This window comes from Meriones unguiculatus, chromosome 5 (genome assembly GCF_030254825.1).
Source record: "Meriones unguiculatus strain TT.TT164.6M chromosome 5, Bangor_MerUng_6.1, whole genome shotgun sequence".
NCBI lineage: Eukaryota > Metazoa > Chordata > Mammalia > Rodentia > Muridae > Meriones > Meriones unguiculatus.
Window position 1 is genome coordinate 16416006 of NC_083353.1, and position 27151 is coordinate 16443156.

At 39.9% G+C, this 27151-nt stretch overlaps 1 non-coding gene and 2 gene segments (V, D, J or C); 2 read left to right on the forward strand and 1 right to left on the reverse strand.

Annotated features, from left to right (window-relative positions):
• Positions 1 to 6027: 6027 nt before the first annotated feature.
• Positions 6028 to 6137, forward strand: LOC132654397 (U6 spliceosomal RNA). The gene has a single exon (XR_009592051.1). It is a non-coding gene; the product is annotated as a U6 spliceosomal RNA (small nuclear RNA).
• Positions 6138 to 13902: 7765 nt separating this feature from the next.
• On the forward strand, positions 13903 to 14665 carry LOC110540337 (immunoglobulin kappa variable 4-1-like). The segment is given in 2 exon segments: positions 13903 to 14035; positions 14235 to 14665. Coding segments are annotated over 2 exon segments (480 nt in total).
• A 45-nt stretch (positions 14666 to 14710) lies between these two features.
• Positions 14711 to 21177, reverse strand: LOC110544595 (immunoglobulin kappa variable 4-1-like). The segment is given in 4 exon segments: positions 14711 to 14754; positions 17722 to 17793; positions 20199 to 20660; positions 21040 to 21177. Coding segments are annotated over 4 exon segments (627 nt in total).
• Positions 21178 to 27151: the final 5974 nt, after the last annotated feature.

Consider the following 27151-nt stretch of genomic DNA (forward strand, 5'->3'; position numbering starts at 1 on the left):
TATGAAAAATATTTCAAATCTCTGAAGAAAGAATTAGAAGAAGATATGAAAAGATGGAAAGATCTCCCATGCTCATGGCTTGGCAAGATTAACATAGTAAAAATGGCCATCTTACCAAAAGCAATCTACAGATTCAATGCAATGCCCATCAAATTACCAACACAATTCTTTACAGACCTGGAAAGAAAAATTCTCAACTTCATATGGAATAACAAGAAACCCAGAATTGCTAAAACAATCCTCTACAATAAAAGATCTTCCGGAGGTATCTCCATCCCTGATCTTAAGTTGTACTATAGAGCAACAGTTTTATAAACTGCATTGTACTGGCATAGAAACAGAATGGTGGATCAATGGAACCAAACAGAGGACCCAGAGAATTCTTTGTAGAGGAATACCGAATGGCAGAGAAGCACTTAAAGAAATGCTCAACCTCACTAGCCATTGGGGAAATGCAAATCAAAACAACCCTGAGATTTCATCTTACACCCATGAGAATGGCCAAGATCAAAAACTCAAGTGACAACACATGCTAGAGAGGTTGTGGAGAAAGGGTAACCCTTCTGCACTGCTGGTGGGAATGTAAACTTGTACAACCACTCTGGAAATCAATCTAGTGCCTTCTCAGACAACTAGGAATAGCGCTTCCTCAAGATCCAGCCATACCACTACTGGGCATATATCCAAAAGAGGCTCAAGTACACAAAAAGGACATTTGCTCAACCATGTTTGTAGCAGCTTTATTTGTAATAGCCAGAAGCTGGAAACAACCCAGATGCCCCTCAACTGAAGAATGGATTCAGAAATTGTGGTACATCTGCACAATGGAATATTACTCAGCAATGAAAAATAAGGAAATCATGAAATTTGCAGGTAAATGGTGGGATCTGGAAAGGATCATCCTGAGTGAGTTGTCCCAGAAGCAAAAAGACACACATGGTATATACTCACTCATATAGACATACAACATAGGAAAAACCCACTAAAACCTGTGCATCTAAAGAAATTAAGCAAGAGAGAGGACCCTAAGAAAAATGTCCAATCCCCATCCGGAAAGGTAAAGAGGATGGACATCAGAAGAAGAAGAAAACAGGAAACAACCTAGGAACCTACCACAGAGGGCCTCTGAAAGCCTCTGCCCTTCAGACTATCAAAGCAGATGCTGAGCCTGATGGGCAACTGTTGGGCAGAGTGAATGGAATTTTAGGTAAGAACTGGGAAATAATAAGAGCTGGAGAGGACAGGGTCTCCACAACGAGAGCAACAGAACAAGAAAATTTGAACACAGGGAACTTCCCAGAGATTCATACTCCAAACAAGGTCTATTCTTGGAGATAACCCAGAACCCCTGCACAGATGTAGCCCAGGGCAGTTCAGAGTCCAATTGGGTTACATAGTAATGGGAAGAGGGACTGCCTCTGACATAATTTGATTGGCCTGCTCTTTGATCACCTCCCTCTGAGGGGGAGCAGCCTTACCAGGCCATAGTAGAGGACAATGCAGCCACTTTTGATGTGAACTGATAGGCTAAGATTAGAAAGGAGAGGAGAACCTCCCCTATCAGTGGACTTGGGGAGTGGCATGCAAGCAGAGGGAGGAGGGAGGGTGGGATTGGGAGGGGAGGAGGGAGGGGCTTATGGGGGTAGCAGAATGAATAAAGTGTAATTGATGAAAAATTAAAAAAAAGGGAAAAAATAATTTAAGAACCTTAAATGACTTTCAAAAGTGGAGGAAAACATGGAGTTAGTCAATTGGCATGCAGCACGTCTCGCCCCTGGGGTCAATGTTCTCCTGAACCTACTCAGACCTCGGACACCACCACTGCTAGTTCTAGAACTGATGCAGGATGTTCCAACGAGGGGGTTAAGGCTTCCCATAATATTTCCTATAAGCCCACACCTGTTTGTTTATATCCCCCATTTTTATTCATTATTAGCCAGATAGAGCCAAGTAATTGTGGTAATGATACTTGCTTTTTGGCCCAATGCTGGAATGCTAATAAATTTAGGTATGCCCTGGTTACTCGCATACCTCACTGGGTGCCTGTGCCTGTTGATGCCCCTCACGCTATGACTCTCTTCAGACAGAAAAGGGATCTTGGAACTACAGCCACCATTGTTACTGCCATTTCATTGGCGGCTGTTGGATCTACCACTGGGGCATTAGCCTTGAGTCATACTGGGCAGACTGCCCAGACCCTGAATAATCATTTAGCCAATGTAACTCATACCTTAGTTGTACAAAAAGGAATTAATGCTCAACTAAAAGGAAGCTTGATGGTGCTCAATCAGAGGATTGACCTCGTGCAGGAGCAAATTGATACCCTATGGCAAATCGCTCAACTTGGCTGTCAATGAAAATATGCTGGACTTTGTGTCACTAGCATACAACATGAGAATTTTTCCTGTGCTGCAAATCTGTCTAAACAATTGTCTAGCTATATTTTAGGTAATTGGACTGGAGAATTCCATACAATGATGGAGCAGCTGAGTGTGGCCATTGTCACAGTGAATTCTACCAGAGTGGACACAGGACTAGCCACAGGATTATCATCATGGATTGCTGCAGCCATGAATCATCTGAAGGAATGGGCGGGCATGGGAGCGTTAGCAGGCCTCCTGGTGTTGGTCTCCTTGGTTTGCCTGTGGTATATATGCAAGATTAGAGTCTCACAACAGCGTAATGCAGCCATGATCATTCAGGCCTTTACAGCCATTGAAGCAGGACAGTCTCCCTAAGCATGGTTGGCTACCATAAAAAGCTAAAATGAAAATGTTACGCTCAGGATGGGAGGCTAAGCACTGCACTCAGGGTCAGCTGCTTTGGACCCAGAGAAGAGCATGTCTGATTGCATGCGGGTTGATGCCCCAGGTCCCGCCTCTGAGAAAAAGGTATCTGACGGGACTGATGCTCTTTGGGTGAATGACACCTAAATGAACATCAGTACAAAGTCCTAATTTATTTCTAATATCAGAGATCAGACCTCTACTCTTGCCTGATGCGTCTAAAACAATAAAGGGGGAATTGTAGAGAGCTGCGGAATGCTATGCCTTAAAGATGGAGCTGGTTTCTGCCTTCCACCTTCCCGATGGTGAGTGTTCTCTGTCACAAACAACTCCACATTTGGCTAAGGCTGAGGATCTGGCTTGCTTCCATGTATGTGGACCTATCTGCATTGCCCACGTGGCATGCTGGGGTTGGCTACCCAGAGGCTATTTAAGCTATGGGCTGGCTTTCCCCAGGGTCAGATGATTGTTCAAGGTTCCTGAATAAACTGCATTGAAAAACAAATTTACTTTATGATTTTAATTCATTGCCACAAAAATGGAAAAGGACTGAGGCAGGCTATATGCTAATTATGTATGCATGCACACTTGTTTTGAAACACTTCAGAGAATATAACCTCATATACTTGTCAATTTTAAAACAACAGGGTTCTTTTTATTTCCAAATATACAAAACATAATGGAAGAGATTCATGACATACCACTCCCTCATTGACATTTTATTGACATTACTGTAAAGTGGATGGTATATTTGGCAGAATCTAGAATCATCTAAAAGATAAGCCTCTGGGCATATCTATATGAAGGTTAGCCTTTGGGAATGTTTGCGAGGTATCATCTTGAATAGTTGAATTCACGTACAAAAAGCATTTCAACTCTGGGCAAGACTGTTCCCAGTGTGGATATTGACATCCAAAAAAAAAAAAAAAAATGGAGAAAGTGGCCTGAGCTCTAGCATTCTTCACACTCTATTTCTCATTTGTGTATGTGATGTGAACATCTGCTTCGTGTTCCTTCCAGTTTGTCTTCCACACTATAATAGTTTGTATGCTTGAACTGTGATCCCAAACAAACCATGTTTCCAAATAAGAACAAAGTTTCCTTGACTTTTTTTTTTTCAATGTAGTTTATCACTACAAAAAGAGAGATTAGGGCCCATCTGTATCAATGTGAAAGTTTTGTCTTCCAGTTTCTTCAGGAAATGGAGGCTCACCAGCTTTCCAGGCAAGATGGAGAGGAATATTGGATTCTGCATCATTAAGACATTCTCACTGACCCCTGAACTAAGAAGAGAAACCTGTAAGTTTAAATGCAAACACTGACCAATCCAAGATGGCAGCAACCAGTACGCACTATATCTGGGAAGCAGAGGATCTGAAACTCCAAAATTGGTGAGTGGAGGAGGAGCTGAGCCCAGAACATAGACATTGAGTCTTCCTTGGCCAGAGGTGATAACATGTGAGCTGAGACCATTTAGATCAAGGTAACCCACCGACTTCTCTGAGCACAGAGAGTGGCGAACATTCAACCCCCCTGCACTTCCCCTGGCTGTCCTCTCTCCTCCTTGCCAGAGGCAGCCCATAGTACCCATGGCTCATAGCACAGAACTCCCTTGCTGACTGAGTCAGAAGAGGCCAGCCTCCTCCTAGTTCCTCAGCGATGGCTGCCAGCTTTATTACCCTTCTGGGTCCCGAGAGCCAGAGTAGCTGTATGCCCCAGCCAGTGACTGTACTGGCCACCCAGTACCTCAGTGGTGGGCACCCAGTGGTACAGGACACCCAGTTTCACCAGGTCCGCCAGGCCACCCAGGTGCATGGACCACCCAGGTGTATGGGCTCCTCAGTTCTTCCCAGCAGGCATCTGTACCAGCCTTACTGTTCTGCAGCTGACTGGACTCCCTGTGGACCATTTTAACAGCCTAACTTCTGAAGGCTGCAGCACCATTGAGCAGACTACTCCTGCATTTGCCCCAGCAGGCCCAAATCTGATAGTAGAGAACAGGGGAGACCCCTGTGCTTTCCCATTAGACCTGCTAGAGAGTGAGTGTGCCTTCAAGTGAGTGCCTGCAGAGCCCCAGATCCATGGCCCCTCTCCTGATCTCTCCCACCCAAACACCCACTATGGGCAACGTAGAGATTCTTGGGACAGCATCCTCAACATTGAATCCCCTGTTCTGTGTTTCAACCAGTCGACTCCAGGCAAACAACACCTAGAGCCCAGACAGAGCTGAATACCAGAGGCCTGTAGGCCATTGAGGTATTCCAGAAACCTGTGCATGCTGATGGTGCCTGTGAACAGTGCTGCTCTTATGCCTATATAACCCCTGTCCACATTATAGGCATCTACACTCACTAACAACTTGTCCTTTAAGGCACACTTCCATGTACATGCTTGCCTGCATTTGTGCTTCTGCGCCAGCAGATCTTCTTCCCTTAGGTATGGCATAAATACCAATACACACTCTAAAATCAGTGGACCTCTTTCATGGCCCTGAAAAATACTTGAGACACCAGAGAGAGATGGACCCACTCTGAAGCACAGACTCCAGAAACAAACAGTGAAAGTTACAGATAGGCTGATGGCCAGAAGTTGGCATAAGAACACATCCAACAAAACTTAGGACATCATAGCTTCATCACCGAAGTACAAAGTCAATGCATACTCCAATTCATTGGAAACACAGGAAAATGATTTTAAAGCTATGCTTATTCAGTTATTAAAGGAAAATCAACAAATCTCTCAAAAAATAGCTACACAAATGGAGGCACAAGTAGAGGCACAATTAGTGGTATATAGAAAGGAAAGGAACAACAAAAAAATAGAGACCATCATAGAAAGACAGAAATCCACATTCAAACAGATGAAGGAAATGGTGAAAGGCATGAAAACAGAATTAGAATAAAAAAGAAAAAAACACAAACAGAGAAAACCCTTGATATAGAGAACCTAGAGAAAAGATCAGGAACCACAAAGGTAAGTATCACTAATAGAATACAAGAGATGGAAGAGAGAATCTCCGGTGCTGAAGATACAATTGCAGAACTTGATACTTCTCTCAAAGAAAAAGTAAAATCAGAAAAGTCCCAAACACAAAACATCCAAGAAATCAAAGACACCATGAAAAGGCTAAATCTAAGAATAATAGGAATTGATGAAAAAGATGATTCCAGTCTCCAAGGTCCAGAAAATATCTTCGAGAAAAATCATAGAAGAAACTTTACCCTACTTTAAGAAAGAGATAGTGCTCTCTTCAGCAACACATATACTAAAATTGGAATGATACAGAGAAGAAGATTAGCATGGCACCTGTGAGAAGATGACACACAAATTCCTAAAGCATTCCATATTTATACTAAATACTAAGAGGGAAAACAACAAGTAACATACAATGGCAAGCCCATCAGAATCACACCTGACTTGTCAATAGAGACTATGAAAGCAAGAAGGGCCTGGACAGATATAATGCAGACCCTAAGAGAACACAGATGTCAGCCCAGGCTAATATATCCAGCAAAACTCTCAGTCTTCATAGATGGAGAAAACAAGATATTCAATGACAAAATTAAATTCAGACAATACCTACTGATAAATCCACCATTACAGAAGATACTAGAAGGAAAAATAGAAGCCAGGAAACCTAACTACATTCAGGAAAACACAGGAAACAAATAACCTCACTAGAGCAAAACTAAAAGTAGCCAAACACACAAACACAATACCATAGCCAACATCAAAAGCAAAGCATATAACAGCCACTGGTCATTAATCTCCCTTAACATCAATGGACTCAACTCCCCAATAAAGAGACAAAGACTATCAGAATGAATACATAAAAGATACCAAACAATCTGTTACATATATGAAACACACCTAATTCCCAAAGATAGATATTACCTGAGAGTAAAGGGCTGGAAGACAGTTTTCCAAGCAAATGGAACCAAGAATCAAGCAGGAGAAGCCAGCCTAATATCTAATGAAATAGATTTTCAACCAAAATTAATCAAAAAGAGATAAGGATGGTCATTTCATAGTCACCAAAGGAAAACTCCACCAAGAAGACACAACAATTCCGAACACCTATGCCACCAACACAAGAGCACCCACATGTGTAAAAGAAACATGATAAAACTGAAACCAAACATAGATTCCCACGTATTAATAGTGGGAGACTACAACACCCCACTCTCAACAAAGGATAGGTCAACAAACCAGAAGTTAAACAAAGAAACAATGACTCTAACAGAGATCATGAATCAAATGGACCTAACAGATATCTACAGAACCTTTCACCCAAACACAAAAGAATTTACCTACTTCTCAGCACCTCATGGAACCATCAGCAAAATAGAGCATATATTGGTCACAAAACAAGTCTCAACAGATAGAAAAAGATTGAAATAATCCCATGTATCTTATATGACCACCATGGAAAAAAGCTGGATCTCAACAACTAGAGAAATAACAAAAAACCTACACACAGATGGAATCTGAACAACTTGCTACTCAATGATAGTTGGGTCTGGAAAGAAAGAGAGAAAGAGAAAGAAAGAAAGAAAGAAAGAAAGAAAGAAAGAAAGAAAGAAAGAAAGAAAGAAAGAAATTAAAGTCTTCTTAAAATTCAATGAAAATGAAATCACAACATACCCAAATATATGAGACATGATGACAGCAGTGCTAAGAGGAAAGTTCATAGCACTAAGTACCTTCAATAAGAAATTTAAAACATCTAATGCAAGCAACTTAATGGCTCACCTAAAAGCCCTAGAAAAAAGAGAAACAGCACACCAAAGAGGAGTAGATGGCTGGAAATCATAAAACTCATGGCTGAAATCAATAAATTAGAAACAAATAAAACAATTCAAAGAATGAATGAAATGAAGAGCTGTTTCTATGAGAAAATCAACAAGATAGACAAACCCTTAGCCAAACTAACTAAACGGCAAATAGACACTAACCAAATCAACAAAATCAGAAAAGAAAAAGGGAACATAACAACAGACACTGAAGAAATCCAAACAATAATTAGGTCTTGCTTCAAAAGCCTATATTCCACCAAATTTGAAAATCTAAATGAAATGGGCAATTTTGTTGATTTATTCTATTTAGCAAAGCTGAATCAAACCAGGTAAATCAATTAAATAGTCCTATTTAACCTAAGAAAATGGAAGTGGTCATTAAAAGTCTCCCCCACAAAAATAAATAAATAGATAGATAGATAGATAGATATTTTTAAAAAAGCCGAGGGCCAGATGGTTTCAGCACAGAATTCTAACAGACCTTCAAAGAAGAGGTAACACCAATACTCTTCAAACTATTTCACAAAATAGAAACAGAAGGAACATTACCAAACTTCTTCTATGAAGCCACAGTCACCTTGGTACCTAAACCTCACAAAGAACCAACAAAGAAAGAGAATTTCAGCCCAATCTCCCTCATGAACATTGATGCAAAAATACTCAACAAAATACTTGCAAACCGAATACAAGAACACATCAAAGATATCATCTACTATGATCAAGTAGGCTTCATCCCAGGTGCAGGTGTGGTTCAATATATGGAAATCTATCAATGTGATCCACCATATCAACAAACTGAAAGCAAAAAACACACATGATCATCTCCTTAGATGCTGAAAAGGCATTTGACAAAATCCAACATCTATTTATGTTTAAAGTATTGGAGAGATCACTGGTACAAGGCACATACCTGAACATAGTAAAGACAATACATAGCAAGCCTATAGCCAACATCAAACTAAACAGAGAGAAACTTAAATAAATCCCACTGAAATCAGGGACAAGGCAATGCTGCCCACTTTCTCTATATCTCTTCATCATAGTAACTGAAGTCCTTGCTAGAGCAGTAAGACAACTGATGGAGATCAAGGGGACACAAATTGGAAAAGAAGAAGTCAAAGTTTCACTATTCGCAGATGATATGATAGTATACATGAGTGACCCCAAAAATTCAACCAGAGAACTCCTTCAGCTGATAAACACCTTCAGCAATGTGGCTGGATATGAAATTAACTAAAAAAAAAAAAAATCAGAAGCCCTACTGTATACCAAAGAAAAAAGGCCCGAGAAATAAATAAATGAAACAACACCCTTCACAATAGCCAGTAAAAACATAAAGTACCTTGGTATAACTCTAACCCAGCAAGTGAAAGACCTGTTTGAAAAAAAAACTTCAAGTATCTGAAGAAAGAAATTGAAGAAAATATCAGAAGATGGAAAGATCTCCCATGCTCATCAATCATTATGATTAACATAGTGATAATAGCCATCCTGCCAAAATCAATGTACAGATTCAATGCTATTTCCATCAATATACCAACACAATTCTTTACAGTCTTTGAAAGAAAAATTTTCAACTTCATATGGAAATACAAACAAACAAACAAAACCTAGACTTGCAAAAATGATCCTGTTTAACAGCAGATCATCAGGACTTATCTATTTCCAACCCTGATATTAAGCTGCACTACAGAGCATTAGTAATAAACACTATATGGTACTGGCATAGAAACTGAATGGTAGATTGATGGAACTAAATAGAAGATCCAGAAATAAATCCATAAACCTATGGGTACTTTATTATTGACAAAGAAGTCAAAACCATACATTGGAAAAACAACAGCATCTTCAACAAATGATGCTGGTCTAACTGGATGTCTACATGGAGAAAAATGCAAATAGATCCATATTTATCATCTGGCACAAAACTAAAGTCCAAGGGGATCAAAAGATCTCAAAATAAAACCAGACACACTAAATCGGATAGAAGAAAAACTGGGGAAGAACCTAGAACTCATGGCACAAGAGACAACTTCTGAACAGAACACCAACAGCACAGGCTCTAAGATCAACAATCAATAAATGGGACCTCAGGGAACTGAAAAGCTTCTGTAAAGCAAAGGACACTGTCACCAGAAAAAAAATGACAGCCTACAGACTGGGAAAGGAGCTTCACTCACCCTGTATCTGACAGAGGGCTAATAGCTAGAATATTTAAAGAATTAAAGAAGTTAAAAAGCAACACATCAAGTAATCCAATTTAAAAATGGAGTACAGGGCTCAGCAGAGAATTTTCTGTAGAGGAATATAGAATGGCAGAGAAATACTTAAAGAAATGTTAAAGTCCTTAGTCATCAGGGAGATAGAAATCAAAACAACCCTGAGATTTCAACTTACATGCATCAAAATTGCTAAGACCAAAAACTCCAGTGGCAGACAATACATGCTGGAATGAATGTGGAGAAAAGGGAACCATCCACCAAGCCTGTTGGGAATGTAAACTTGTACTACCTCTTTGAAAAATCACTCTGGTGCATTCTCAGACAATTAGGAATAGTGCTTCCTCAAGATCCAGCTATAGCACTCCTAGGCATATATCCAAAATGTGCTCAAGTACACAAAAAGGACATTTGTTCAACCATGTTTGTATCAGCTTTACTGGCAATAGCCAGAACCTGGAAACAACCCAGATTTCCCTCAGTGGAGGAATGGATACAGAAATTGTGGTGCATTAATAAAATGGAATACTTCTCAGCAATTAAAAACAATTAAATCATGTAATTTACAGGTAAATGGTGGAATATAGAAAACATCATCCTGAGTGGAGGTATCTCAGAAACAACAGGTAAGTGGTGGGATCTAGAAAAGATCATCCTGAGTGAGGTGTCACAGAAGCATAAAGACACACATGGTATATACTCACTTATAAGTTTATACTAGACCTATAATATAGGATAAACATAATAAAATCTGTACACCTAAAGAAGCTAAACAACTAGGAGATTCCTGGGTAAGATGATCAATCCTCACTCAGAAAGACAAACCGATGGACATTGGCAAAAGGAGAAAACAGGAAACAGGATAGAATCCTACCACAGGGGTTCTCTGGAAGATTCTACCCAGAGGTGTATCAAAGCAGATGCTGAGACTCTTAACCAAAATTTGGGCAGGGAATCTTATGAACTAAGGGGAGATAGTAGGACCTGGAGAAGACAGGAGCTCTACAAGGAGAGCAACAGAACCAAACTATCTGGGCTCAGGGTGTTTCCTGGGACTGATACTTCAACCAAGTTCCATTCATGGATATAACATAGAGCCCCTGCTCAGTTGTATCTCATGGCAGCTCAGTCTCCAGTGGGTGCGCTAATAAGGGGAACAGGGACTGTCTCTGATATGAACTCAGTGGTGGGCTCTTTGACTACCCCCCTCCAAGGAGAGAACAGCAGCCAGGAAGACAACTCAGTCAGTCCTTGTTAGACCCAATAAACTTGGATCAGATAGAAGAAGAGAAGGTCCTCCCCTGCCAGTCGACTTGGAGAGGGGCAGTGAGGAGATAAGGGAAGGAGGGTGGATTGGGAGGGAATGAGGAAGGGGCTACAGCTGGGATACAAAGTGAATAAACTATAATTAATATGAAAAATAAAAAATTAATTGAAATACTAACACGGAGTTGTTCCCATGATTTTCTCCTACTACTCGTACAAAATGAAAGTATTTTCATGCAAAAGTAATTTCCTTTCCACTTTATTTTCAAAGAATCACAGAGTTTACAAGGCAGAAGGAGCATTTAGGAGTCATTTACGCAACCTCCTCTTTCCACTGCCCTTCTTTTTTGAGTCAGAGGCTTCAACAGAACATAGGCCTTTATGTTTTCACGGATATTCCTTTTTCTCGATCATGTCTATTTATTCATAGGGCAGTTGTTGGGTTAGATATATGTCTAATTGTTTATGAGCCTTGGATGCTATTCAGAGGATCTAGGTTCAATTCCCTGCAGACATGGTAGGTATCAAAGATCCATAACTGCATTTCCCAGGGATCTGATATCTTCATCTAGCTTCTGTAGGCACTAGCTTCATACATTGTACACAGACATGTATCCAGCCAAAATAGTCATAAACTTAAAAATGTTAAAATAAGACCCTCACACCATCTCTATTTGTCTACCAGTATGCCATCCACAGCTGTTGAACCTAAAGGGCCCCTAATGGGTTTATCTTCAGTACATCTTGAGACAAGTGTTAAAGAACACTCAGCATTGATAGGTTGCTTTGAGTTCTGTAACCTCATCCTCTCCTACTGACTCAGAGAATCTGTGCAGACTCTCCTGAGAGAAGCAGTACATGTGGGCTCTAGAATCCTAAAGCAGAACAGTTTTTGTCCATGCCTGTCACTCTGTATAAGAACCTCTTGTATCTTGAATGCAGTAATAGACTTCTATATCCCAAGGTGCCATGCTGCTGATTTTAACTAAGAATACTATGTCAATGTTTTATCTGAGTTATTGGAAATCTTTCTATGTCTATTTTTTCTAGTCACATATATTGAGTAAACATAGCCACTCATCCAGAGAATAAAAGATTCTAAGTGCTGGAAGAGAAAAGCTGAATTCAGCCTTGTAATATTTCACTATAATTTGCATTTCATACTGGTATTCCCTGGTCCTCCATACACAGTGGTGTCCATGAAAGAGGGTACTATGTCCCAATCTGAAGGTAAACATCATAAGAGCACAGTCTGAGCTCAATGCTGCTGTCACAAGGAAAAGTGTAAAGTTTAGTGAAGATCAAAGGTATATGACAACTTGTTAGACATCGACAGGAGCAGAGCTCCTTGTCTGTCATAGTCTAGAACTTGAGATTAAGAACTTCCTGTATCCACATAAGGTCTACCACTCTCTATGATGTTCTGTTAGTGGTTTACAGAGGAGATCTGCATGTGCTTATCAGAAATTATTTAACTGTTTATACCTAAGAAGTAGATTATAAAATTATATATGTAATTCACAATAGAAGAATATGCACATTGGATAAATGAATATTTATTTTTCAATAATATTTGTGGCTTAATGTTGAAATATTGACATCAGATAAATAATTTATGTTGTTTAGAGAATAGCAGGAGCTTCCTGTAACCAGTTGATTAATAATTCACATTTTTGAAATATTGTTTCCAAGTATAGATTAGATGGCGCCGAAGTTGGTATGTACTCCAGGCCGGCCTCAAACTCCTGTGTCTCCTACTATTGTCTCTCCATTTCTGAGATTACAGATGTGAAACTCTACTACTTGACATGATATTTGATTTATTTATTGATTTTTCTCACATAATTCTGGCTTTATAATTTATTTCTTATATATTCTTTCAGATTTCAAAAATATAAAGTTCTGGCTGCTTCTGTGATTGTTCTCATTGCTATTGATTTTTCATTCATAGCCTAATATTTTATTCACTGTTTGATGGCAACAATCTCTGATGTAGTCCTCAATTATTGTCTTTAAAATCATTATATAGATTAGGGTAGCTGTGCTCCCTTCTGGAGAGACTTACCTCTTCATAATGTCAGAAGTGCATCTTAATCCAGTTTCAATACTGCTGATTTCTAAATTTCACTAGCATTTGTATTTCTTGAATAAAACTCATGGCAGCGTTGGTCTACAGAAGTCTTCATCAAAAATCTGTTTTTCCCCTTTATTTTCTCCAGATTTAGATCTCTCTTTCAATTTCATGAAGTTGTGGGGAGGATAATTATAGTAATTGCTGGGTTTCTTTTTGCTTTGAGATTAAAGTTTTTCTGATCTCAGAATGAAATTAATGTCAGCCAGGATTTCCATAGAGTGAATTCTGGCCAGCTCTTTGCATTTTAGTCCCTTGTTTATCTAAGAAAATAGAGCCCAAATGTCTGAGGCCCTGCTCTCTTTCTTCAGTATAAGAGTGACTTTGCAGATGAGTAATACTGAACACATTTAGTCTCAATTTTCTTTTGTTATGGCATGTTTTCTTACTTTGTTTCTTTTGTTGTTGTTGTTATTGTTCTGATTTTTTTGAAACTATCCTATCATTTCCCTAAGAATGTCAGTCTGAGATAGCTCCACTAATGCTTATACAGGAGTCAATTAATTTGAATATGTCTTGGATTTTAACCCAGGTCTACTGTTAGAGCACCTAGTAGTTTTCTGTTTGAGAGCTGTAAGGCAATCTTTTTCAGTGTTTGCTCATTCTGTGATACTATTTTTGACAGTTGATTGACACCAGCTACACTCACAGACACTGCACAGGCATTTGCTTTTGTATTTGCTGACTGCTTTGCATGGGACCCCTACAGCCCAGCCCAGCTGCTGAGAATTCATAAACCAGGCCTCTGCAGTGAGAACTGAACTGCACCAGACAGCAGGGGGAGCAAGATGAAGTCACAGACACAGGTCCTCATATCCCTGCTACTTTGGGTGTCTGGTGAGAAACTCAAAATATTATAATCTTTCCAGAGTCACTTCTTTGTAGATAAGAAATTTAGACTGTGCCAGGCTCAATATTTCTTATATAATTATACACTTATAACATGATAGTACAAGATATTAAATGACAAATTTCAACTGTTTTTATACTTTGTGTTTGTGTCATATGAATGTTCATTTGGTATTTCTGTTTTCAGGTGCCTTTGCAGACATCGTGATGACCCAGTCTCCATCCTCCCTGGCTGTTTCAGCAGGAGAGAAAATCACCATCAGCTGCAGGTCCAGTCAGAATCTTTTATACAGTGGCAACCAAAAGAACTTGCTGTCCTGGTACCAGCAGAAACCAGGGCAATCCCCTAAGATGCTGATCTACTACGCATCCACTCGGCTCACTGGGGTCCCTGATCGCTTCACAGGCAGTGGATCTGGGACAGATTTCACTCTTACCATCAACAGTGTGCAGGCTGAAGACCTGGCAGTTTATTACTGTCAGCAGGGTATTAGTACTCCTCCCACAGTGCTTCAGCCTCCAACACAAACCTCCCTGAGAGTCTTATCAGCTGCCTGCAGCACACACAGCCCTGGCCCTGCACACTTCCCTCTTCTGCATGATAGCAGGTGTGCCTGAAAAAGTGATGAGAAAGTTTGCAGATGCACTTACAAAATAATCATTTCAACTTTCAAAATAATGGATTATGTCTTTTGGTATGAAAAAACCTTTATGTGAAAATGCAAAGAATAACTCAGTATTATCTTTCTCTTCCTTCTGTAACACAAACACTTGAACATAAGAGACTAAACTTTTCACAGTGTTGGAGTTCTCATATCCAACATAGTACACTTTGGGCTGATATGATGATGATAGAAAAGTTTATTTAAATTTGGGGGCTGTAGGAAAGATTATGTTTCTTGTTTTTTCTAGATTATATAGTATTTTCTTTCCTTCCTTCCTTCTTTCTTCCTTCCTTCTTGGCTCCCATATCTGCTGCTTATTTTCTACTTTGCATAAATTATATTAAATTTTATTACATTTTAGTTAATGACCTTTATCTGCATGCATGTGAGTGTGCACTAAGTGTGTCTGTGTGTGCATATTGATCGATACACATATGACATGGCATATTTGTGGAAGTCAGAGGACAATTTAGACCTGACTCTTTTTCCATTTTGTTTGTAGGACTCAAAATCAGATTTGACACCAGGATTAGTGGAAAGTATCTTTTCGATATGAGTTATGTTGCTGCCCCTTATAGTCTTTTATAGCTGTTAATTCAATGAACACAATTTTCATGAAATGCATGTATTCCCAATGTATCATGTATTTTGCACTAACTTTCATTTTGCCTTTCCTTTCCTGCTATTTCTTCTTTGCTGTCAGGAGGCGTTCAGGGAAAAGGATTCAGGAGACAACTGAGCTTTCTGAAAGACAACCTATTTTTTCTTTGTTTGTGTTTCAAGGTCTGCACTAGAGGTAAATCTGAGGCAGAGATTGTACCTCTAGCATTTTTTCCTCTAACTGACACCCCTTTTTTTTCAATGTTGATATTACTCTATCTAACAAAATTCTGGCATGGTGTGAAAGAGGCCTTTACTGTAATCTTTCCCTGGGTCTTTACACATCCTGGTTGAGGAGATCTCCTACAGGAGATATTTTTGTTTCAATGACATATCTTATTGTAAGAGTAGGTGTTAAAATCTACTGCTACCAACGTATGAAGGTCAATATGTTATTTCAGCTATGGTAGCATTTATTTTACAAAGTTGGGTGGCCTCGTGTTTGAGGCATAGAATTTAAAAATTGGAAAGATATTTTAGTGGGTTTGTACATTGATAAGTATGTAGTAGAGTATACTTCCCATCTCTAATGATTAGAGTTGGTTTGAAGTATAATTTGTTAGATATTAAAAAATATCTACTATCTAGAAATACACACACGCACACACACAAACATATATATTGATGTGTAGAGTCTGGGCTCATGTGAAAGTGTGTATATCCTGTATTTTCAAGGGTATAGTTAGTATCCATAAGTTGTAGTTTTCCATTACAAACAGGAATGGTTTGTAATTCTGCAGGGTTGGATTTGTATATAGATATTATTTAATTTGTCTTCATCATGGACTGTCTTATTTTCTCAATCTATGGTGATTAAAAGTTTTGCTGTGTATAGTGGTCTGGCCTGGCATCTCTTGTCTCTTAGATTCTGTAGCATATATGCCTAGTTTTTAATATTCTTTCCTCATTCCATGTGCTTAATGTGTTCATTATGATGTGCAGAGGGAACTTTTTTTCTTGGTCAAGTGAATTTGATGTTCTGTGTGCTTCTTGTCCCTTCATAGCAAATCCGTCTTCGGAATACAAAAATTTTCTTCTACGACATTGTTGAAAACATTTACTCCACCTTTGAGATGAGTTTCTTCTCTTTCCTCTATAACTATTATTCTTAGGTTTGATCTTTTCAAAGTGACCTGGATTTCATAGATATTTCATGTTAGTAATCTTATATATTTAACATTTTTCTTTTCCACTCTATCTATTTCTTCTCTCATATTTTCAACTCCTAAGATTCTGTCTTTGATCTCTTATATTCTGCTCATGAAGCAAAACAAGAGTGAGGAGTAGGAGAGGATGGCTTGTGGTCTCTATAGGAGTATTGGCAAGGGAAGAGGAGGCTCAAGATGGTATTATATTTCAGCACTGGGAACATTATTTAGAAATAGTTTCCATATCTAATTCCTAAATTTTTCATTTCCAGCATTCTAGCTATTTGGGGTTTTGTTGATTCTATTTCTAATTTCAGGTCTGGAACTGTTTTATTCATTTCCTTAAAAATGTTTGTGTCTTCCTCGATTTTTTTTGACAAATGTATCCAGATACTTCTTAAGGATTTTTATTATATTTATAAAAAGCTCATTTAAGGTTTTTATGTTATGTTTCAGCTATGATGGGATATTCAGGGCTTGCTTTGGTAGGATAGCTGAGCTCTAGTGGAGACATACTGCCCTGGCTGTCATGGATTGTGTTTTTACACTGTCATCTTGGTGTCTGCATGTGGGGTGATTAAAAGACTAGGTGCTGATTTCTGGATTTGTCTTTGTTGAAATGGTATTTTGTTCTTTGGTTTCTGTTTCATCTCTGGATGAAAGAGTGTCTTGGCAGTGCGCTACCTGTGCTCCTGACCTGTTCCAATGGTGTGTTCACAGGGAATGCCTACGGGTGTTGGAGGCTGTTTAACTTGGATCATTTGGAAGTTTGGAGAAAAGGTGTTTGTAATTCTTGGGGATCAGATCAAAGGGTCAACCATGTCCTCAGCTTCAGACTTGGGAGTGAAACTGTGGGGATGGAATGACAGGAGCAGGAGGAGAAGTGTGGGTCTGTCTTCATCCTACTTAATGATCTGGAAGGAGTAGCTCTTGGGTTAGCAGGGGTGGTGCATAATAGAGTTGGGGTTTAACACTAAGCAATAGTGAGGATTGGGAAAGAATACTTTGTGGACCCTATAGGAGTAGTGACAGGGGAAGGGGAGGCTTTAGCTGGTATTTTGTTGCAGTACTGGGAATAATATTTGGAATCTGGTATGGGTAAACAGAGAAGAGAAGGTCGGCTGGCAGCCTACCTGGATTTCTAGCAGATCAGCTTTTATATGTAAATCCTTATAGATTAAAAAAATTTTAATCTACTTACCCTCTGCCCCAATCTGCCCCTCTTCTGTTTCCTTCAGTAAATTGCTGGCTTCCCAGGAATACCACCAAAATACTGCATAACAAGTTACAATAAGTCTATGCATAAACTGCCATATCAAGACTGGAGAAAGCAACCCAGTATAAGTGTCCTAAGAGCAGGCAAAAGAATCACAAATATGGGGTCCAGAGCTCAATAGAGAATTCCCAAGAGAGGAATATCAAAATGGCAAGAAGCACTTAAAAATGTTCAATGTTCTTAGTCCTCAGGGAAATGCAAGTAAAAATGACTCTGTGTTTTTATCTTATACCCACCAGAATGGCTAAGATCAAAAAACACAAGTGACAGCACATACTTGTGAGGATATGGAGAAAGGGGAACACTTCACCATTGCTGGTGGGTGTTTAAAATTGTTCAACTACTTTGGAAATCCATCTGGAACTTTCTCAAAAAAACTGAGAATAGTTGTACTTCAAGACCCAATTGTGCCACTAGGCATATACTGAAATTATGCAAGGAGGGTCCTAAAGAGGATGCTTTAATCTCATTAAGAAGGAGAAATAGAATAGGTAGCAGACGGTTGGCAAGAGGGAACAGGGTAAAAAAGGGAGCAAGGAGAGTAATGAGGGTTGGGATCAGATGTGGGGAGGGCAGAAGCTGGAGGAATAGAAGGCTTGCAGAGAGAACAGAAACCTTCAGCAGAGGCATCTCTGTGATAAGATATGACAGGTTAGGCTCCTGGGATGATATGAGGGTGACTCCTGCTAAAATTCCTAGTAATAAGGGTCATGGAGACTGAAGAAGCCACCTTCTAACTAGACAAGACTCCTAGATGTGAGTGGGAAAGACCAACCCAGTACAAAACTTCTACAAAAAATTGACCCTGCATACAAGATATGTAGGGGGAAAAAAAGCAGAGATGGCATTATGTTCAAACAACAACTGCCCCTATCTGCGATTTACCCCACAGGAGACAGCCAACCCCTGACACTATTAAAGAAATGTTGTTATGCTTGTTGACAGAAGCCTAGCATAGCTATCCTCTGAGTCACTCCACCCAGCACCTGTAAACATTGGGTGGAGTGCAGGGAGTCTTGTGGAAGAGTGCATTAGAAAAGAAGGACCAAAAGGGGAAAGGAACTCCACAAGAAGACAAAGAGATCCAACTAACCAGGTACCAAGATGGCCTCTGCAGACTGAAGCACCAACCAAGGGCCTTGCATGGTCTGGAATTTGGTCCACTGAACAGATGAAGTCAAAAGGAGGCTTAGTCCTCATATGGGTTCCCTAGTGAGGGAAATATGGGATGACTCTGACATGGCCTCTGTTGCCATTTTCCCATGTCAGGGCTAGCTCTCTGGAACAAAAGTGAAGAGGATATGCTCAGTCCAGATGCAATTTGATATGCTGGGGCTAGTGGATAGGAGGTGCTCCTCTTCTCCAAGGAGTAAGGGAAGGGAGATAGGGGGAAGAGGGAGGAAGGGTGGGATAAGCTGGAAAGCAGGGAAGGGGCTTTGGCTGGGATGTAAACTGAATAAATAAAAATGAATTAATTTTAAAATTATAAGAGACCATGGCTGTGGAGGTCATAAGGCCTAAGACATAACCTACCATTGCTGTTTTTCGAATGGGCATGGCATCAATATGCTCTGTAATCCTTATATGGATCTTCAAAGAAGGCTGCTATTATTAGCATTCATTCTAGAAGCTTATTTTGTCTGTAGACATCGGGTAAAGCAGAGTTTCACAACTGGTCAAACTACTGAGAATAATAACTGTGGGATGCTCATACCTAAATGGGATGTCTCCCTCCCCACAAATCGAGGACTTCATAGAAGAAGAGGCAGAATGAACATAAGGACCAGAACTGTGAAGGAGTGCTGTGAGACAGTGCCTTTTGGGAATGACAAGACCCTTGCACTCATGAACAAATTGCCAGGATGGATACTTGCACAAGACTTGAGCCATCAAGACCTTCTTATGCAAGGGGAAGCTGTAGATGTGAGCTTCATCCTTCACTGAGTTACCTCACTTAAGATAATCTTGTCTAGTTCCATTTATTTGCCTGCAAAATTCATGATTTCCTTGTTTTTAATTGCTGAGTAGTATTCCAATGTGTAAATGTACCATTTCTGTATCCATTCCTCAGTTCATGTACACCTCGGTCTTTTCTAGATTCTGGCTATTACAGATAAACCTGCTGTGAACATCGTTGAGCAAATGTCCTTGCTGTATTATTGAGCATATTTTGGATATATGCCCAGGAGTAGTATAGCTAGATCTTGAGGTAACACTATTCTTAATTTTCTGAGAAAGCAGTAGACTGATTTACAGAGAGGTTGTACATGTTTCCATTCCTACCAGCAATGAAGGAAGGTTCCCCTTTCTCAGACTCTGTTCCAGCAGGTGTTGCATTTTCATATAAAGCTTTTTCATACAAAAAAAAAAAAAAAACGAGGCATTGAACCCATATTTTTTACTATGCTCTGCAAATTCTTTTATTGCTTTTTCAGGGCTACCCACTTTCAGGCAGAAGGGGGAAGTATGCAGGGTCAGGTCAGTGTGTGTGCTGCAGACAGCTGGAGAGACTCTGAAGGAGGTTTTTATTGGAGGCTGAAGCACTGTGGGAGGATAGCTGTAACCCTGCTGACAGTAGTAAACTGCCAGGTCTTCAGCCTGCACACTGCTGATGGTAAGAGTGAAATCTGTCCCAGATCCACTGCCTGAGAAGCGAACTGGGACCCCAGTGTGCCTGGTGGATGCATAGTAGATCAGCAGGTTAGGGGATTGCCCTGGTTTCTGCTGGTACCAGGACAAGTAGTTCTTTTGGTTTCCGGTGTTTAAAAGACTCTGACTGGACTTGCAACTGATGGTGACCTTCTCTCCCGCTGACACAGCCAGGGAGGATGGAGACTGGGTCATCATGATATCTCCACTGGTATCTGCAATAATGAGGAGATATTGAAAATGCATACATACAATCACAGATTATGAAATGACAATTGAAATTTGTTATTTAATACAGAACTCAGGATGCAGAGTCAGGCAGTTGTCTGTGAGTTTGAGGCCAGCCTAGTCAACAAAGTGAATCAAGGACAGCCAGGGGTCAATTACACAGAGAAACCCTGTGTAAAAAATAAAAAAAAAAGAGAAAGAGAGAAAGAAAAATTAAAAAGAGAGAAATTTAAGAAATTTGTTTTAAATGTCCTTAGCATATTCTAAAGAAATTATTATGTAAGAAATGCTACACTCTGGTACCCATTCTAAATTTCTTTCATACAGATATGTGACTCTGAAATGATAATAAATTAAATTTCTCACCAGACACCCAGAACAGCAGCAACATGAGGACGTGGGTCTGTGACTCCATCTTGCTCCCCCTGCCTATATGATGCTACTCAGTTCACATGGAGAAGGGCTGTTTTATAAATTGTGAGCAGCTGTGCTGTGCTGGAGAAGCCCATGCAAAGCAGTCAGCAAATACAAAAGCACATGTCTGGGCAGTGTGGGTGTGTATGTGTGAAAGTGGGTGGAGAAAATCAAGAGCTAAAAATACTATCACAGAGAGCATGAGCATCACAGAAAGTGAGCAGTTAGTAGCTCTCAAGCAGAAATGTACGAGGTGCTTGAAAAGCACCTTTGGGTTAAAATACAAGACAGCAGTTGACTTTTGCAGAAACTTTAGGAGAGTTATCTCAGATTGACAGTCCTAGGGAGATGATGTGTTCAAGAAATCACCACCACAAACAAAGAAACATAGAATGGGAAAACATGCAATAAAAGAAAGGGCAGAGGTGAGGAAAGAATTGCAAAAGAGGAAACTGGGGCTAAATTTGTTCATTGTCTCCCTTCCACAAAGCCACTCATACTGAGGACAATGAACAGGGTCACAGATATGTGGGCTTCTGTTTCCAGGCTACACATGGGGCACAGATAAAAAGAGAAGCCCAGAAATTCTGTTGAAATTCGAAGAGATATCAATTTAATCCTGTCACCAGACAAGCTTTAATCTCACAACAAAAGTAAACCTAGCAAAAACTAACAAGTATTTCCCAAACAACTTTGTAGAATTAAAAAAGAGCTCTAAAGTGAGAGAATGGAAGAAGAATTAAACAATCCAGATTTCCTCATAAAATCATACCTGTAGACCAACTTTGGCTAGAGTGTTTAATTCCAGAAATTCATCTTCTAGGGTAACTTAGAAATTAGCAATATGTAAACCGGGTTGTGATGGTCTTGTCTAACAGTAACTAGATGTAAGAGCACATCTCTCAGTTTGTTAATATGGTGGATAACCTTGATGGACTTCCGTATATTGAACCACCCCTGCATACCTGGGATGAAGCCTACTTGGTCATAGTGGATGATATCTTTGATGTGCCCCTCAACTGAAAATGGATACAGAAATTGTGGTACATCTACGCAATGGAATATTACTTAGCAATGAAAAATAAGGAAATGAAATTTGCAGGTAAATGGTGGGATCTGGAAAGGATCATCCTGAGTGAGCTGTCCCAGAAGCAGAAAGACACACATGGTATATACTCACTCATATAGACATATAATATAGGATAAACCTACTAAAATCTATACACCTAAAGAAACTAATAAAGAGGGAGGACTCTGACTAAAATGCTCAATCCCCATCCCAATAGGCAAAGAGGATGGGCATCAGAAGAAGAAGAAAACAGAAAACAAGTTAGGAACCTGCCACTGAAGGCCTCTGAAAGGCTCTGCCCTGCAGACTATCAAAGCAGATGCTGAGACTTATGGCCAACTGTTGGGCAGAGTGCATGGAATCTTATGAAAGAAGTGGGAAATAGTAAGATCTGGAGAGGACAGGAACTCCACAAGGAGGGCAACAGAACCAGAAAATTTGAACACAGGAGTTTTTCCAGAGACTCATACTATAACCAAATACCATGCATGGAGATAACCTAGAACCCCTGCACAGATGTAGCCCATGGCAGTTTAGTGTCCAAGTGGGTTCCATAGTAATGGAAAGAGGGATTGCCTCTGACACCAACTGATTGGCCTGCTCTTTGATCACCTCCCCCTGAGGGTGGAGCAGCAAAACCAGACCACAGAAGATGACAATGCAGCTACTCTTGATGAGATTTGATAGACTAAGATCAGAAGAAAGGAGAGGGGGACCTCTCCTATCAGTGGACTTTGGGAGGAGCGTGGGTGAAGACGGGGGAGGGAAGGTGGGATTAGGAGGAGAGGAGGGAGGAGTTTATGGGAGGATACAAAGTGAATAAAGTGTAACTAATAAAAGTTAAAAAAAAACAAAAACAAAAAAAAACCCATATCTCTCCAGAAGGGGTAGCACAGCATTTTTATTATTATTATTATTTTAAAAGTTTTTTAAGATTTATTTATTTATTTATTTTATGTATATGAACACTCTGTTTTCATGCACACCAGAAGAGGAAATCAGATCCCATTGCAGATGGTTGTGAGCCACCATGTGCTTGCTGGGAATTGAACTCAGGACCTTTGGAAGAGTAGTCAGTGCTCTTAACCTCTGAGCCAGCTGCAAGTTTTATTTGTTTTGTTTTGTTTTGTTTTTACCTGGAGCTGGCTTACAGTTTCAGAGGTTTAATTCACTGTCATGATGGTAGGGAACATGGGGCTATGCAGCAGACATGGTAAAGAGAAGTAGCTGGGAGTTCTACATCCTGATCCTCAGGCAGCAGGAAGACAGAAACACTAGGCTTAGCTGGGCTTTTAAAATCTCAAAGCCCACCCACAATGACACACTTCTCCCAAAAAGGCCACATTTTCTAATCCTTCTAAAGTAGGGCCACTCTCTGATCACCAAGCATTTAAATATGGGAGTCTATGGGGTCCATTCTTATTCAAACCACCACAGTCCCCATCCTGATCCCCTCTGAAAGGTTCTGCCATGCAGACTATCAAAGCAGAAGTTGAGACTCATGACCAAACTTTGGGCAGAATACAGGGAATCTTATGACAGAAGTGGGAAATAGTAAGATTTGGAGAGGACAGGAGGTCCACAAGGAGGGCAACAAAACCAAAATATTTGAACACAGGGGTCTTTCCTGAGGCTCATACTCCAACCAAGTACCATGCATGGAGATAACCTAGAACCCCTGCATAGATGTAGCCCATGGTAGTTCAGTTTCCAAGTGGGTTCTATAGTAATGGGAACAGGGACTGCTTCTGACATGAACTGATTGGCCTGCTCTTTGATCACCTCCCCCTGAGGGGTGAGCAGCTTTACCAGGCCATAGAGGAAGACAATGCAGCCACTCCTGATGAGACTTAACAGACTAGGATCAGAAGGAAGAAAAAGAAACTCTCTCCTACCAGTGGACATGGGGAGGGGCATGCATGGAGAAAGGGGAGGAAGGGAGGGACTAAGAGGGGAGGAGGGAGGGAAGTAGAGGGGGGATACAATGTAAATAAAGTGTAATTAAAAATACAAATTAAAACAAAACAAAAAACCAACAATGCTTTGCAAGGAAAAAAAAACCCACTAATCAAAGTGGACTTTGAGCTTAAATTGGATCTCTTCACCGAAAGACCAATTATGACTTATGTTTTAATTAGATACATGCCTGCAAGTATGCCGAACTCACTGAATTTGGAAACATTTTTTCCTCATTAAATGTAAATTATTTGTGAGTAAAGACCAAGAGAATATGTCCTAAGCCTAAAATCATTATGTATCTCAGTACAGGGGTCAACACATGAACGAGCCATCTTCCTACTACATCCAAACACAAATGGTTTGCATGGGAGTGAGTGCAGAAGAACAGAATAGTCCAGGAAGAAGAGGGAAGGCATTTTTATTTTTTGCAGGATAATTCTTGTGGCAGTTCTCCCGGGAGAACAAAGAAAGAGTAGAAATTTTATTCTGGGAAGCTATATGTACTCATGCAGGAAGGCATGTGGAGCACAGCACTTTTAAAATGAAGAAATAATTTTTAGATCTTTATAAAAATTTATTCACAATTTATTCATTACATATTCAGATTGAAGCCCCTTAGTAAACTCTACCATTCCCACTGTCTTCCCTTAACACCCTTCCCTTAGTTCCCTGAAAGGGGGATTTCTCCTCTGTTTCCTTCTGCCCATAGCTTGTTAAGTTTCATCAGGACTGCTTGGATACTCTTCCTCCATAGCCTGGCAAGGCTGTATCATTAGGAGTAAGTGATCAGAGAGCAGACAACTGAATTTATGATAGAGGCATACCCTGCTCCCGTCACTCAGAGATCCACATGGACTTGTATGAAAAAAAAAAAGTCAAGTGTCTGAAGAAGCAAATAGAAGATATCAGAAAACAGAAAAAATATCCCACGCTCATGGCTTGGCAGGATTAACATAGTAAAATGACATCTTACCAAAATACCAACAAAGTTCTTCACAGACCTTGAAAAAAAAAATTCTCAGCTTCATATGGAAGAACAAGGAACCCAGAATAGCTAAAACAATCCCGTACAATAAAAGATCTCCTGAAGGTATCTACATACCTGATCTCAAGCTGTACTAAAAGCGACAGTAATAAAAATTACATGATACTGGCATAAAAACAGACTGGTGTATCAATGGAATCGAACAGAAGACCCATAAATAAACCCACACACCTATGTACACCTGCTTTTTGACAAAGTTGCCAAAACCATACAATGGAAAAAAGATAGCTTCTTCAGCAAATGGTGCTGGTCTAACTGGAAATCCACATGTAGACAAATGCAAATAGACCCATATACATTGCTCTGAACAAAATTAAAGTTCAAGTGGATGAAAGATCTCAACATAAAACCAGGCACACTAAATCTTTTTGGGGAAAAGCATTGAACTCAATTCATGAAACAGAACAACAAGGAATATTTTTAAATAAATTTTAAAATTTTTAATATTAATTACAGTTTATTCACTCTTTATCCCAGCTGTAGCCTCCTCCTTCATTCCCTCTCAATCCCACCTTCCATCCGTCATCTAGTTGCATTCCCCTCTTCAAGTCCACTGATAGGGAAGGTCCTCTTCTTCCATCTGAACCTAGTATATCATGTCTCATCAGGACTGGCTGTATTCTGTTCCTCTATGACCTGGTAAGGCTGCTCTGCCCTCAGGATGAGGTGATCAAAGAACCAGCCACCAAATTCATGCCAGAGACATTCCCTGTTCCCCTTAACAGGGAACCAACTCTAACAATAATTTTTTTTAAAGATCAATAAACCATAGCATCAGAGAATGTTACGATCCAAAGAGAAAATCTTTGAGCATGAATAAAAATGAAAACAATAACAGAAATAAAGGACATTGAAAGTTTCATATTAGTGAATTATGAAAAAGATGTATAAGAAATAAATTCTAGACTCAGTATTATGTACAAAGTACAAGAAACAGCAAATAAATAGAAATGTGATGGGCAAAGAGCAGTGTTTGTGTATTCTGGAAGTCTAAGGATAGAAAGGTTTCTATACATCTGGGATGCAGATGGCTGAAGCAGAAAAGAGAATGCTTTATTCTTGAAGAATTGTTTATGGATCGGAGGTAAGTGGCAGACCAGAAGTAACATGGTATAGGGAATATATCAGGAGTATGTAGTGACCTGCGATGGAGGGGGCTGGCTGAGAGTGCAGAGATGGGGAGTGGAGATGGGCAAGTTTCTCTTAAAATGAGGTGTCTATGGACGGTATGAGAGAAAATAAGAGATAGGTGACTTGGGGAGAAGAGTGTTGTGCTTTGGAAGGTGAGAGCCAGTATCCTCTGGAAAAGAGAAAATTGAGGAGTGAGATCAGATTGAATATTAGAGAGAGAAGGACTGTAAAGAATGAGGTTATCTATATACTGAAGCAGGAGGGAGGAAAAGGGAGAAGGCAGGCCAAGTTCATAGTAATGCTTGGCCAAAAGGATGGGGACTGTCTCTGAATCCCTGTGGAAGGACAGGTGAGGTCAGTTGTTAGGATTTTTGAGTATCAGGATCCATTTATGTGAAGACAAACTGCATTGGGAGTGGACATCCATGAGTATTAAGACAATAGTGTCCTTAAGATTTAGGACTGAGTATATACGTATATGTCTTTCTGCTTCTGGGATACATCACTCAGGATAATGTTTTCTAGATCCCACAATTTGCCTGCTCACTAAAAGTGGATACTAGACATATAATATAGGAAAAACCTACAAAATTCTGTACGTCTAAAGAAGAAAAGCATGAAGGAGGACCCTGGGTAAGCTGATCAATCCTCACTCAGAAAGACAAACTGGATGGACATTGGAAGAAGGAAAAAATAGGAAACCGGGCAGGAGCCCACCACAGAGCACCTCTGAAAGACAGTACCCAGCAGCGTAGCAAAGCAGATGCTGACACTCATAACCAAACTTTGGGCAGAATGCAGGGAGTATTATGAAAGAAGGGGGAGATAGTAAGACCCAGAGAGGAGTGAAGCACCACAAG